The 13076-nt window shown below is 42.8% G+C and overlaps 1 protein-coding gene across 4 annotated transcripts; it reads left to right on the top strand.

Annotated features, from left to right (window-relative positions):
* Positions 1–1038: 1038 nt before the first annotated feature.
* LOC117425393 (E3 ubiquitin-protein ligase RFWD3) lies at positions 1039–12716 on the top strand. 4 transcript variants are annotated; one of them, XM_058993636.1, is made up of 14 exons: positions 1040–1261; positions 1433–1579; positions 3326–3623; positions 4437–4666; positions 5160–5242; positions 5539–5760; positions 6401–6492; positions 6584–6698; positions 6819–7041; positions 7761–7911; positions 8456–8632; positions 9170–9384; positions 10079–10296; positions 10654–12716. In XM_058993636.1, exons 3-14 carry the CDS (start codon positions 3334–3336, stop codon positions 10795–10797), a joined length of 2160 nt encoding a protein of 719 aa, XP_058849619.1. In that variant the 5' UTR covers positions 1040–1261; positions 1433–1579; positions 3326–3333; the 3' UTR covers positions 10798–12716. The 4 variants fall into 4 exon arrangements, with proteins under 4 accessions (XP_033898179.3, XP_058849619.1, XP_058849618.1 ...); XM_058993635.1 differs by having other exon boundaries at positions 1430–1579; XM_058993637.1 differs by having other exon boundaries at positions 1379–1579.
* The last annotated feature ends 360 nt before the right edge of the window (positions 12717–13076 follow it).

The following is a 13076-nucleotide window of genomic DNA, read 5'->3' as shown; positions in this document are numbered from 1 at the left end:
CACCAGATCTCTGCTTTCCTGTCAAAACATTCTCTGCTTGACCCCCTCCAATCAGGTTTTCGCCCGGCACACTCCAACTGAAACTGCTCTTTGTCACTAACTCCCTACTCTCTGCTCATGCCACCTCTTTCTCCTCTGTCCTAATTCTCCTCGAACTCTCTGCTGTCTTTGACACAGTCGACCACTCTATTCTCCTGTCCTCCCTCACTGACCTGGGACTCTTCGGCACTGCTCTTGCCTGGTTCTCAACCTACCTCTCTGATCGCATGTACCGGTTGTCCTGGCGTGGCTCACTCTCTGCCTCTTGCTCTCTTTCGACAGGTGTCCCCCAAGGCTCAGTCCTGGGACCCCTCCTGTTTTCCCTCTACACCCGCTCCCTGGGTCCCCTCATCTCCTCCCATGGCTTCTTGTACCATTTCTACACTGATGATGCCCAGATCTTCCTCTTCTTTCCCCCCTCTCTTATCTCTATCTGTCTCTTGTCCACCTCCTACTGGATGCACGCGCATCATCTTAAACTCGACCTCCAAATCAGTCCTCCTTTTCTTCTCTCTCTTTCTCTTGAATCCACAACCCTCTCTCCCACCACATCCAGAACCTCAGTGTCACCCTCGAACCCTCCCTCTCCAACTCTCAGCACATCTGTACTCTGGCACGCTCCTGTCGCTTCTTCCTCAGCAACATACGCAGAATTTGCCCCTTCCTCACCAACTACTCCATGCAGCTCCTAGTTCAGGCCCTGGTACTGTCCTGCCTTGACTACTGCAACTCCCTCCTGGTCGGCCTCCCTGCCTCTATTAAACCGTTTTGTTTTCCCTGTAGCTATATTGGCTACTCTTATTGATCCAGCATAGTATCCCATGTGACCCCCACCATTCCATAAATTCGTATTATTATTAGAAACACTATATAACTTACATGCAACAGCGAAAACAATACCAAATTAGACCTACAAACTGCCTTGCTTGGAAGTGATTGGACTGTAAACTTGTAATATACGAGGAAGGGCGGGGCTTTAAAACGTTCTTTCCAAAAGAAATGCTCAGCGCCGAGGGGGCGGGATCTTTTAGCTGGCGGGGAGATTCGTTTGAAATCAGAAAAACCGAGATCTCTGGAGTCGAACCACCGGTCGGGTTCTTCTGAAGAGATTAAAAAATAACAATCGCACGAAGAAAAATAAAATAAAATGAAGATACACATTTTAATTGTTTGTCAGAGACAAAGTGCTGAAACGCGATCGTCATCCAAAACACTTCTTTAAGTGAGTATAAACTTTATTCACTATTTTAAATGTTATTTATGGTTTTGCTTTGGCTACATCAACAAACAGTAAATATCGCTGTTACTGGTACAAAAAAAAAATCCATTTCGATTCCAGTATGTACAGATCTTACTCCCTACCACATTCTTGCACGGCCTCTCCTTGCAGCAGAAGATCATCCCTGGGCTTGCGTAGCTGAGACTTCGGTGCTAAAATCCTGAGAAACGGGAAGACTGAGCTGTTTGTTATTGTCGTGTTGTCTTTATGTGCATTGGTGGACTGAGACGCTTTTCATCAACTTTGAGATAATCGTTTGAGGTAGGTAGTAAGTTGATTGATTGACATTTTGAGCTGTTTTACAATACGCGAGGTAAAGCTCCAGTTATCCTAGTTGGTTTGTTTAACTTTTAGTCTTGGGGAGCAGTATAGTTATTTGCAGCAGTGTGGAGTAGTGGTTAGGGCTCTGGACTCTTGACCAGAGGGTCGTGGGTTCAATCCCTGGTGGGGGACACTGCTGCTGTACCGTTGAGCAAGGTACTTTACCTAGATTGCTCCAGTAAAAACCCAAACTGTATAAATGGGTAATTGTATGTAAAAAATAATGTGATATCTTGTAACAATTGTAAGTCGCCCTGGATAAGGGCGTCTGCTAAGAAATAAATAATAATAATAATAATAATAATTAATGCATGTATTGAATGGCTACAGTAGAATACATCAATTCTGCACGGTCGGCATCAAACAACGTAATTTAAGAAAAGATTGAATATATTTGACTTTTTGTGAGTTTTGTCCAGTTTGACTTGGATTTTGGTGTTTGATAAATTTCTGTCTATAAAGAGCTTCAGTTTATCTAAAGCTTCAGTTTATCCCACTGTCCAGAAATTCTGCAGTGAAAAACTGGGCCTTTTTTCTTTCAATTCACTGACGCCGTAGCAACTCGTGAAGCCGTTAAAATAACAGTATATAAATAACACTGTGAATTTATTGTAGCTCGTAACAACTGTATTTTTTTATATTGCAATCTAGTCAACACATGTTAAATGTACAAAAAGACAGATTTAAAAAATAGACCAGCTATTGCAATTTAAACATATGGTATAATTAGAATAATTTAAACAAGTAATCCATATCATTGTTTATTGTATATTTGAATGACACTGGCACAACCTAAAACACATTACTCTGCTGTTAACTTGTATAGCGCACTGATGCAGTTTTGTACTTCATACAAAAAATAAATACAACCCTAATATATTTGCCAGACACTTTCAGTTTTTTTTTTTTTGCTCTACTTGTTTCCAGTATGAGCTAAACTACGCGCGAAATGTTTACTTCCGAGTCAGGTTACCTTATATAGTTCGTTTCCTATGTGCAAAAGGACCGAGTCGAGCAGTTGTTCACGTTGGCGTTTTGCAAACGAACCAGACTGTGCGTTTGCGAAAAGTACCGAGACCACCTCTTTAGGTGGAATCGGTCGGTACGGTTCGCTTCCCAGGCGGACTTTGTTGTTCACACTGCGTACCGAACCGTACCGAGTGCGGACCAAACCCTCTAAACGGACCCATTGTGAACACACCTTTTGATACCGTTTTCAGTTTAACGCAATACAGTTTGTTAATCTGCGTTAACAAATAAACAACGAATTTATCACGGAATTAAACCTTTTTGTGCCTATGCAGTCGTATAGGCATCTTAAATGCAAGTATATGATCCGCCAGTTTGAAACGTGCACAAAAATACGATGAAAAAACAAAATGGGTACATTTTTGTGGGGATTATTTTGCAAGCCGCAATCACTTGAAGTGAATTGTTACTGTGCTTTTAACCCTTTCCATCCTGAATTCGCAATTAAGTTATACAATTCAAAAAGGAACTCCCTTTCATTGAGTATACATGAGAACAGAACAAAAAAGATATTTTGTACATATATTTTGGTAAATGCGACTTTAAAGTCCTGTCGGTACTTTAAGAACTCTTAAACAGCGCTAAGATAAGGCAGCACCTTGAGGTCCCACCAGGACTGAAAGGTTAAAGACTCCTTGTTTTTGTATTTATCCTTAGTTGCTACAATGGAGATAGACCTGCAGCTGGGGGTAACAGAGACGGTGTCGCACCAAGTGGAGCAGGGTGGCTGGAACGCTGTGTTCCCGATAATCATTCCTGAATCGGAGAGCGACACAGAGGAAGAGGAGCGGACCGTGCCCATTCTGAGGGGCCTGCTGCAGGGGGTCACCAGCTCAGTGGTCGAGCCAGCACGACAGGGGACTGTAACGAGGAGGAGGCGGGCAACGCGGACGCAAAGCCAGGCCACTCGCACCTCCGCAAGGTCCAGGTGGCCCCTCACAGCAGGAAGTGCCAGGTACAGTCACTGTGTGTGTTGATTAAAGGCTCACTGTTCACAAAGCTTCCTTGTGAACTTGAACCAGTATTGTGCTGCACTGGGAGATACAAACGTTTTGAAATCTGTTCGGTTGGTGTTTGTTCGCAGAATGGAAGGCGGTCAATTTAATTGTATTACAAGGGAAATACTGAAGGGAAGTAAAGGAAAGCATGTTAAATAGTCTTTTTACCTTTGAGGACCTGGTTGCAAATTGAATTGCAATCTGCAGATAGTCGAGAGAGGAGGGGGGGGGGAAGAGGACCAATAAGGCTGCAAATCTGTTTAGTAGATTAAACGTTTAACCTTTAGTGTAAACTGTTTACAGTTGGAATTATCATACACCTTTTCAGTGAAGTGATTTAGTATTTATAGTAATTGATATCGTACTGTGGTATTTTATTTTAAATTTGACATTGCTTTTCATGTACAATATTCTGTTAAAAGGGCTTACAATGCATGAGGATTAGGGAAGTTAGTAGTTTTGAGATGGAATGAAACGTTTAAACATTGTGAATATGCATGTCAAATAGAGGTCAGCTGTAGAATGTGTACAGTGTAAGGTTATTTATTCAAAGTGTTTTCCATATGAACATAAATGTTGTGCACGTGTAGTCTCATCCACATTAATGATCTAGTATATCATAAAAAATAACAGCGTTTTTGATTGTTTACAAAAATTCCCAGTCTAAACATTTTAAATGTGTTTGAATGTTTAGGGAATTAAATGGAATCGAGATACGAGAAGACCAAATACTTTTGACTGCTAATAAACAGTTCTGTTCTGTGGCGCAGGCAGGCCTCCGCGATGGACAGCTTCTTCCAGCCGAGACGCAGCCAGACTGTGCAGCTGCCTTACACCGGCTCACTGGTGCACATTGTGGGGGACTCGGCCACAGTGAGCGTCACTGACCCGGGTTCAGGGAACACCACGGAGCAGAGTGACTCCGAGGAGAGCCTGACTGACCTGGAGGAGACTGCAGCACCCGCGGCCCCCATCATGCCCACTGTCTCTCTCGCGACAGGTACTAGCCCTTCACTGTCTGCTTTTTAAAGCTGGCACCCAGTCCTGGGTTTTTAAAATGCCTTCACTTAACTGTATTATTTAAATCAGGAGCCAGGAGTTTGCTGATAAATGAATCATCCCTCCCTTATAGCTGCATGAACAACTCCTATTAATAAACCTGAAAATGTATACATGTTGCAGTTCGGTGTAGGTTTACCAGAGCTCCTACCTAAACTAGCCCTGGTACTGGAACAGGATTGTCCAACTGTTTTCCCTGGCATCAACCGTAGTATAAATGCGGTAATGTTTTTTTTTTTTTTTTTTACATGCAACTGTGCAGGGGTAACATGCTTTTCAATCACAACGATGTTTCAAATGTTTCTGCTATTTATACAAGCACTGCCCCCAATGAAATATTATACATTAAAAAAAACTTGAATCTTAATACTCCCCTTGCATATTACTGTGGGTAAAAGATTTGGCTTCACCTGTAACTGGATTTGTGTGTGTAGGTCTTGCAGTGCCAGTAGAGGGCAGTGCTGAGACTGTAGGGTCTGTGCAGAGGGATGTAGATGGTCCTCTCCAAGACTTGGAGGTAAGGGAGGCCTGGTATATATTTCTACCATTCATTTTATTAAATATCTGTTTGCATCATGTTAACAAGATATTCAGTAAGAGGTGCCATTACCCTTAAACTATGACCCTGGGAACCATGTGGCTTTTTATTCACAAAATGTTTAGTTTTAAATATCTGTATAATAGACCACTTAATTGACTTCTCTTTGAGAGAGTGGAAATAATCGCATATATTTCGAGATATATAGCTGCTGAACATTCAATGATAGCTTTTGATTTTGTTGGGGTTTCATATCTCTCCCTCTTTCTGTCCAGTCAAGCTCTCCTGTGAAAATTTCTGGGCCAAAAGAGGTGTCCAGTGCCCCCATAGCACCCCCCAATGATCCTGGGGAGGAAGAGGGAGATACCTGTTCAATCTGTTTCGAACCCTGGACCAATGCAGGGGAGCACCGCCTCTCCACCCTGCGCTGTGGGCATCTCTTCGGGTTCATCTGCATTGACCGCTGGCTCCGGGGGCACGGAGGCAAGTGTCCGCAGGTTAGTCACTGCTGCAAGGTATGCCAGCTTTTAATAGCAATACTGCTGGCAGTATTACCAGCAACTCTATGGAAATGGAATATGGCTCTGTCCAAGTATTTATGATGGTCATCGGAACGAGAAATTGCCAGCAATCTTCTGAAGAGCAGGACTTCTCCAGTAGCAGCAATATACTATTTGTAAAACCATATTAAATATTACACCTTTAAAATGCTGTGCCATTGCTGTACATTTTAAAAAGGCCTTTACGAAACAGATTTTCTATAGTCCCCAAAGTACACCTACTGTCCGTGGACCATGTTGAGTAATGGAAAATTATTTGAGTAATGGAAAATTACTTCAGTATTGCTTTATTTGCAAATAATCGATATAATTAAATAAATAATTGCCATAGATTTCCATCCTCTTTGTATTTATGCTCTTGATGTACCTTGGTGGGCACATTGTTAATAAACTAATACATTCAGCAACATTACACTGACTTGTATAAAGGGAAGTACTTCACATGACTGATCAATTCGTTATGCAGTGTAATTTGACATGACAACACAACTGATGTGACTGACTCTGGTGTTTCTGATTGTTTCTCCTGTGCATGCTAATGCTGTAGCACTAACCAGCTGGGTTCCTCTCCCCACAGTGCAATAAGAAGGCGAAGCGCACGGATATTGTGGTGCTGTACGCTCGCACGTTGAAGGCCCTCGATACCAGTGAGCAGGAGAGGATGAAAAGGTACAGGACTGAGCGTGGTGCCTGTGGATAATTCTTACTGTGTGAAGTTGTAAGCTGCTATGAATTGACTGGTGCTCCTCTTCTCCCACAGCCTTCTGGTGCGCGAGCAAGCCTTGCGGAGGAAGTCTGAGCTGGAGTCGGCGCAGTGCAGGCTGCAGCTCCAGGTGTTGACAGACGAGTGCGGCCGACTGCGCAAGCAACTCCAGGTACTAACGACTCTCTCACTGCGCACATTACCTCTCACTCCAATTCCTCTCTGTTCTGAAAACTGCTCCATGATTTGCTCCGCCTGTCATCCTTCTCTTCTGTTGTCCACTGTGTTTCAGGAGTTGAAGGTGTTGATGTCCCAGCAGGGCTGTAGCTCCTCTCAATCGAGAGGCTCCCGCACCGCCCTCTCGCAGGGCTCCAGCCAGGCTCCGGTGGGGCGCTACACTTTCAACGAAGCTGTGATGGTGTCCCAGACAGGGAACTGCCGTGTGCTGTCCTACTGCGAGCCTCTCAGCTGCCTGCTGGCCTCCCAGCCCTCCCCACAAGCAACACTGGTACCAGGTGAGGAGCAAAGCAGCATTCAGCCTGGCAAAGAGTTACTGCAGCCCTCGTCAAAAAAACACCACAACCAGCTTTACATAACATACTCCTCAAAGTCGTGGGAGTCATTTGTGGCTCTTTTCAATCCATTCCAATCCAGGATTTTAATTGATGAAATCAGAAGTCCAGAGCTTTGTTCCAATTAGGTCATTGATTATTTAATTGAAGCAAGGTGTTCAGTTATTAATTCATACAATTTTACACCTACAGCTATAGCCAAAGGTTTTGCATCACCTATGATTTTAGGATTGAGACATAAATAAAAAAAAAAAAAAACTATGAACATAATTTAGATATTCTACAGGGTGATGCAAAACCTTTGGCCATAGCTGTAGATAAAAACACAGTAATTTAATTGACTGAGATTGGGCTTTAACTTTAAGTGAACTTTTGTTACAGAGCTGTGCTTGATTGTTTCAATGCCAGCAAAAAAACAAAGCAAAGGGCTGCCTAAAATCTTAGTGTAGCCTGTGGTTGATTTATTCCTCTAAGGTGACCGCAGGGCTTTATGTTCCCAAGGGCAGCTGAGTTGTTTTAACCAGAATAGGCATGCATTCTGGTACCTTTTACTTAACACTATGTAGAACTACAAGTACCAGAATGAACTGTGATATTAAACAGCCTAAACTGTCACAATGGAGTTGTATAGTTTTTTATATGAATGTGCCTCTGTGTCTCAGGCTACGGTTTTAAGAAGATCAGTGCAGTCAGCATGAAGGCGTGTCAGTACGTACCCATCCACGCCAAGCAGATCCGTGGACTGGCCTTCAGCAACCAGGCAGACAGTCTAATGCTCTCTGCAGCGCTGGACAACACCATCAAACTGACCAGGTACAGTGAAACCTACATTATCAAATCAGTCAATGTCAATACAATCCCCAAACCTTTTTTAAAATGTACAATAAATGTCTAATCCAATTAGAATATGTTAGCTAGACTGATAATGATCCTTATATTTTGGGTAATTCTGCTGTCATTATAAAATTCTGAAAAACTCAACTGCAAGGTTTGGTCTAAGTTAAAAGTGGTTTGGATCGCACAGTCGAAATCCGGATCAAAGTTATCCTGATCACATTTTGAAAAACCCAGTTTCAAAATATAGAATATGTAACGCACAAAGATTCTTAATCTGAGTTGCCAAAGGTTGTGGTTTCTTACACCTATAAAAGAATGGCACTGTTCACAAGTCTGGCTCTGTAAATACTGCACAAGCTTGGATATGTGCAGGTTGGCATGCATGTGGGAAAGACAAAGCGTTTGTCATTGAATTTCTTAAGTATTTCTGAATTCAGTGCTATTGAGTGTTTACTAGTTATGGATGTTGCCTGTGGCAACACAAGATGTGACTCTTCTCTTTCCACTTTCTCTTTCTCAGCCTCCTGACCAACACGGTAGTGCAGACCTACAACACAGGCCGTCCTGTGTGGAGCTGCTGCTGGTGTCTGGATGATCCGCATTGCATCTACGCTGGGCTGAACAACGGCTCAATCCTGGTGTACGACACGCGGGACACCAGCACATACGTGCAAGAGCTCGCTCCCCTTGGATCCAGGTAACCACAGGGGGGTGGAGGGTAGGAACTGTGTGTCAGGTGAATGGAGTGATAATTAATACTAGTGGGAGCGAGGGGACTTTATGCTACAATTTTGTCAATGATCAGCAGTAAGTAGTGTATTTTTACAAGGTCTTGCAATTGTATTGAAGACAAATTCAATCTATTCTGGTATTTAATGTGCATAAAAATGATCTCATGTGAGCCTCGCACTCCTTTTTTAGAATGTTATATTTGCAGTCAAATAGGATCTTTAGCGCTACACAGGATGTAAACTATAACCGTAAAACCGTAGCGTTGTCAGGATAATGGTCTTCAGAGTGAGTGACTGAGGGGTAAAAACCATGGTTATGACACTTTTTTAAATTAAATGCATTTTAAACTGATCATAATTACTGGTTCTGTAAAATCTCAAGTGGATTCTGACATGCAAGGTGAGAGTAAAGCAATATTTAAAAAATCATTTTAGAAACAACAGATCACAATTGAATTGAGTGCAGCTATTCCTCATGTACTCCGTTTCCTGTCTGTTCCTAGGTGCCCGGTGGCCTCCCTATCCTATCTCCCCCGCGCCGCCTCGGCTGCTTTCCCCTGTGGGGGGCTGATCGCTGGGACCCTGGAGGGGGGCAGCTTCTGGGAGCGGAAGGACGGGACGACCTACAGAGCCCACCGCCTCCCGCTGGAGACGGGTGGCTGCACAGACATCCAGGTGGAACCAGCCAGCCGGCACTGTCTCGTCACCTACAGGCCAGGTGAGTAAGAGAGCGAACCCCTCTCCCAGCCCAGAGGGATGCTAAAGCAATGGATTTCTTCTTGGTGGCAGAGATGCCAAATGCTACTATTTTGGAGGTTCTGCTACGGCACTACGTTGAAGGGGTATAATACTACAATTTTTATTAAATAAATGAATGATGGATACTCGTTGGACGTTTATGAAATATTATTTCAATACCATGTGTGTTTTCCTGTTTACATTTTTTTAATGAATTAATGATTCTTAAATAATACTGTATATCACTGACAGTTTATTGTGGCATTTTAACTGACATACTAAAAGCTCTGAGCCAGGGTGTTTAGTAACCGATTTAGGGGTCCTTCAGAAACAGCTGCGCAAATGTTGCCTTGCTTGCTTTTTAGTCTGGGATTAAGTCATGGTGGGCACGGGTTCTGTGATTTTAGTAGAGAATATTGAACTTTACCAACACAACTTGAAATTCCACCTTAACCAAAAACAATGTTGAATCCCAAAAGAGCCCTATCAAGCAGCTGAAGGTGTTGGTTGGTGTACTGGTTTCAGAACACTCAAGAGACTATTCTGCCCATCAAGGCTCATCCCTTGCTAACACCGCTGGAAAGGTCAACGTCATATTGTTTTAGCTGTTAACACTATTCCATGCATTATTTTCTTCCTGTCTTTTAAAACTTGCCCCTTTTTGTCTCCCCCAGGCAAGTCAAACCCCTCCCTGCGATGTGTGCTAATGGAGCTCAGCAGGGGGCGCCAGATAGACTCATCCGAGGACCCTCCATGTACCTGCCACCCCGTCCAATCCTTCAATGCCGGCTCCTCCTGCAAGCTGCTCACCAAGAACGCTGTGTTTGAGAGCCCGGCACGCAACGGGGCCATGCTGGTGTGTGCAGGAGACGAGGCTTCCAACTCTGCTATGGTAAGAGCCCTTTGACTGAAGGGAGGGTGCTATAGGGCCTTGAGGTTAGAGCTGATGGACTAACAGGGAGGCATTGTGAAAGGTGGCTGTGAATGTTAGGCAGGCAGTGTCCTGGTGGTTAGAGCTCACAACTGATAGGCTGTGTCTAGTCTTTGGTCCAGGTGACTGAAAGGGAGATTGTGTGGTCTAATGTATGGGCTAAGGGATTGGAAGGTACTCTGTAGTTTAATCTTTGGGCTGAGGGACTGAGAGAGAGAGGCCGGGTGATCTTGGGCTAAGCTGTGTACTGGGCTAGGCTTGGCGAGAGTATACAGTAAATCAGTGTTCTGTAAATCCTTACTTGTGATGTCTTGGCAGCTGTGGGATGCCAGCCGTGGTTCTCTGCTTCAGAAACTGCAGGCTGACCAGCCAGTGCTGGACATCAGCCCCTTCGAGGTGAACCAGAACAGCTACCTGGCCTTGCTCACGGAGAAGATGGTGAAGATCTACAAGTGGGATTGAGATAAAGAACTGCAGCAAGAACCAGTGTGCGTGCAGCATGTCTGGAGTAGAGTGAGGGAATGTGGGAGCCCTTTAACACGAAGTGCTTGAGACAAGGCACCGGTTCCTGTCACATGATTTGAGGGGAGGGGCATTTTAGCTGACTGGGAGCACTCCTTCCATTTGGGGTTCCCATAGAAATAAACTAGAGACCCAACGAGAATTGAGAAAAGCGGCAAACCAAATACGCCATGGAGTTATGGGTTCCCACTTTTTATGACTTTGTGATCTTCAGAATAAATAGGGTCTTGGTATTACCCTAGTTTTAACTGGAGTAGAGTCCCCACGGCGAATTGGGACAAATGAGGGGAATGCCTATCAGGCTGAAGGTCCAATGCTGGATTGTGTTGAGTGCATCATACACAGGATGGTGAGGCACGGGTCTCTGCATGAATACGGACCACTGGTGACCAGTGTACAGGCAGCAGTGAAGATTTTAAAAGGGTTTTTTCGAAATTATTCCAAATGGCTCACAGAGCAGCAACATCTCATTTCCAGTAGGCACTCTTTCTTCCCATTGTTTCTTTTACAACTCTATTGCTTTTATTTAATACAATATTTGTGCACTTGGATTTGTCTGAGGCCTTAGCAGCTGCCCCAGATGTGCCCACTCAATCTCACAATACAGTTTTCAATATTCATCTGTGTTCAGTGCCTGCAAAATGAAACTGAAATCAATTCACATGGAAAGAGGAAGACTGGATTACTATTTGCCTGAGCACAAAATTGGGCACAAAAGGCTGAATTTATCAAGATATTTACATAATGCATTTTGCAACATTAAAGAAAAAAAAAAAGATAATACAGTAAACTAATTGGGGCTAGGGGACGTTCTGATAATCCAATTACAACTGAAATGTTAATGACTTTCCCAATCAAGAAACCTGAAGACAGGGCAGGACAGCACTGCACACAAACCAGGTTAACAAGTGTCTATTCGGAAAGCAGAGGTGTTCTGATAAACAAAGTTTGAAATTTGAGATTTTACTGGAATGCTGTCAGTGTTTCCCCACTAATAACAATTAGCCTAGGCATGCTTTCTAGTGACTTTAGTATTCCATTAAGTTTGTTTAGGTACTTCAGTTTTATTTTCCTGTCACTAAAAGATGCAAATTGCATTTTGGCATAAAGACCTAGATCAATCTGGCCCAATATTCAGGTTAAGTCGCTAGTAACTTAACCTTAAACACAAGCCTAGTTTTAAAAACTTGAGATTGTCTTTGCTTTTGTATTTCAATTTTAATCTGCAATGCCCTGCATTTGTGTTCAGTTTTCTACTGAATGATTCCTTGTTGACTGACGACATTCTTCCACAATTCTTGCTAAATTACTTAATTGGACCAAAGAAGTGCTTATTAGAAGCTTAATTGGTCCAATTGATTAATTAATTTAGTGCACAGTTAGAACAAAAACCAGGAGGGACACCAGCCCTCCAGGACCAGGGTTGGAGACTCCTGCTTTAAAGTGCTCCTGCAGGCGTACAAGCTGCAACTGTCTGAACTAAACAAGGTCATTCACATCACGGAGCTCAGAAAGAAATGCAAACACATTTTTATAGGGAAAAAGCGTGTGGTTAATATTTTCAACATGGTCTTGTAAGCATTGGTTTGTTCAACACTAGTTACAAAGCTTTGTGCCAAAGATTAAATAAAATTGAACCTGGTCCACTAACCTCAAACTTCCACTATTTAAATGAATAATGTTAAACTAGAAAATAGAGGTTGCTTTTGTTTTTTAAACAGAGTATACATACATAGTCAGTGTGTTTACATGCTAAACTGTGCAGAGGGAGAATTACATATGTGTGTCTGTATGCTTTATATGTTTTTCTCTATTTATGGTTTTGTTTCATTTTGTAATAAAAGAGATTATATAATCCAGTTGATTCTGTGTTCTGTTTCCCATAGCTGCCTTACCAGGAATGTTTTTTTTTTTTTTTATTATATATAAATATGGTACATCTCCTAAATAATTACAAGGTTGTGTGTTTTAAAAGTGGTGTTTACAGTCGAATTACAACAACATGCTGTACTTATACAATATTTAACTAGTAATTGTATCCAGCGAATAATTAAGACGGAACCTATCTGTCCCAGCTGTGTCGGGGGGAAAAGCCAGAACTCATCAAGTAGAAATATGGTTATTGCTCACGCTAACTACAAGAGAAACAAGTGATTTTGTGACTTTTCTGCCCACCAGGGGCCCCTGTTACACTATGAAATATGTACAAAACAGTGTAA

This window comes from Acipenser ruthenus, chromosome 20 (assembly GCF_902713425.1).
Source record: "Acipenser ruthenus chromosome 20, fAciRut3.2 maternal haplotype, whole genome shotgun sequence".
Lineage (NCBI taxonomy): Eukaryota > Metazoa > Chordata > Actinopteri > Acipenseriformes > Acipenseridae > Acipenser > Acipenser ruthenus.
This window is presented reverse-complemented; position numbering and strand designations above follow the sequence as displayed.

Excerpts from the sequence above, each read along its gene's own strand:
- LOC117425393 (XM_034042288.3), top strand. The coding sequence starts at position 3,334 with ATGGAGATAGACCTGCAGCTGGGGGTAACAGAGACGGTGTCGCACCAA. Across the intron at positions 3,624-4,436 it reads CTCACAGCAGGAAGTGCCAG|GCAGGCCTCCGCGATGGACA; the intron begins GTACAGTCACTG and ends TCTGTGGCGCAG. Across the intron at positions 5,243-5,538 it reads GTCCTCTCCAAGACTTGGAG|TCAAGCTCTCCTGTGAAAAT; the intron begins GTAAGGGAGGCC and ends CTTTCTGTCCAG.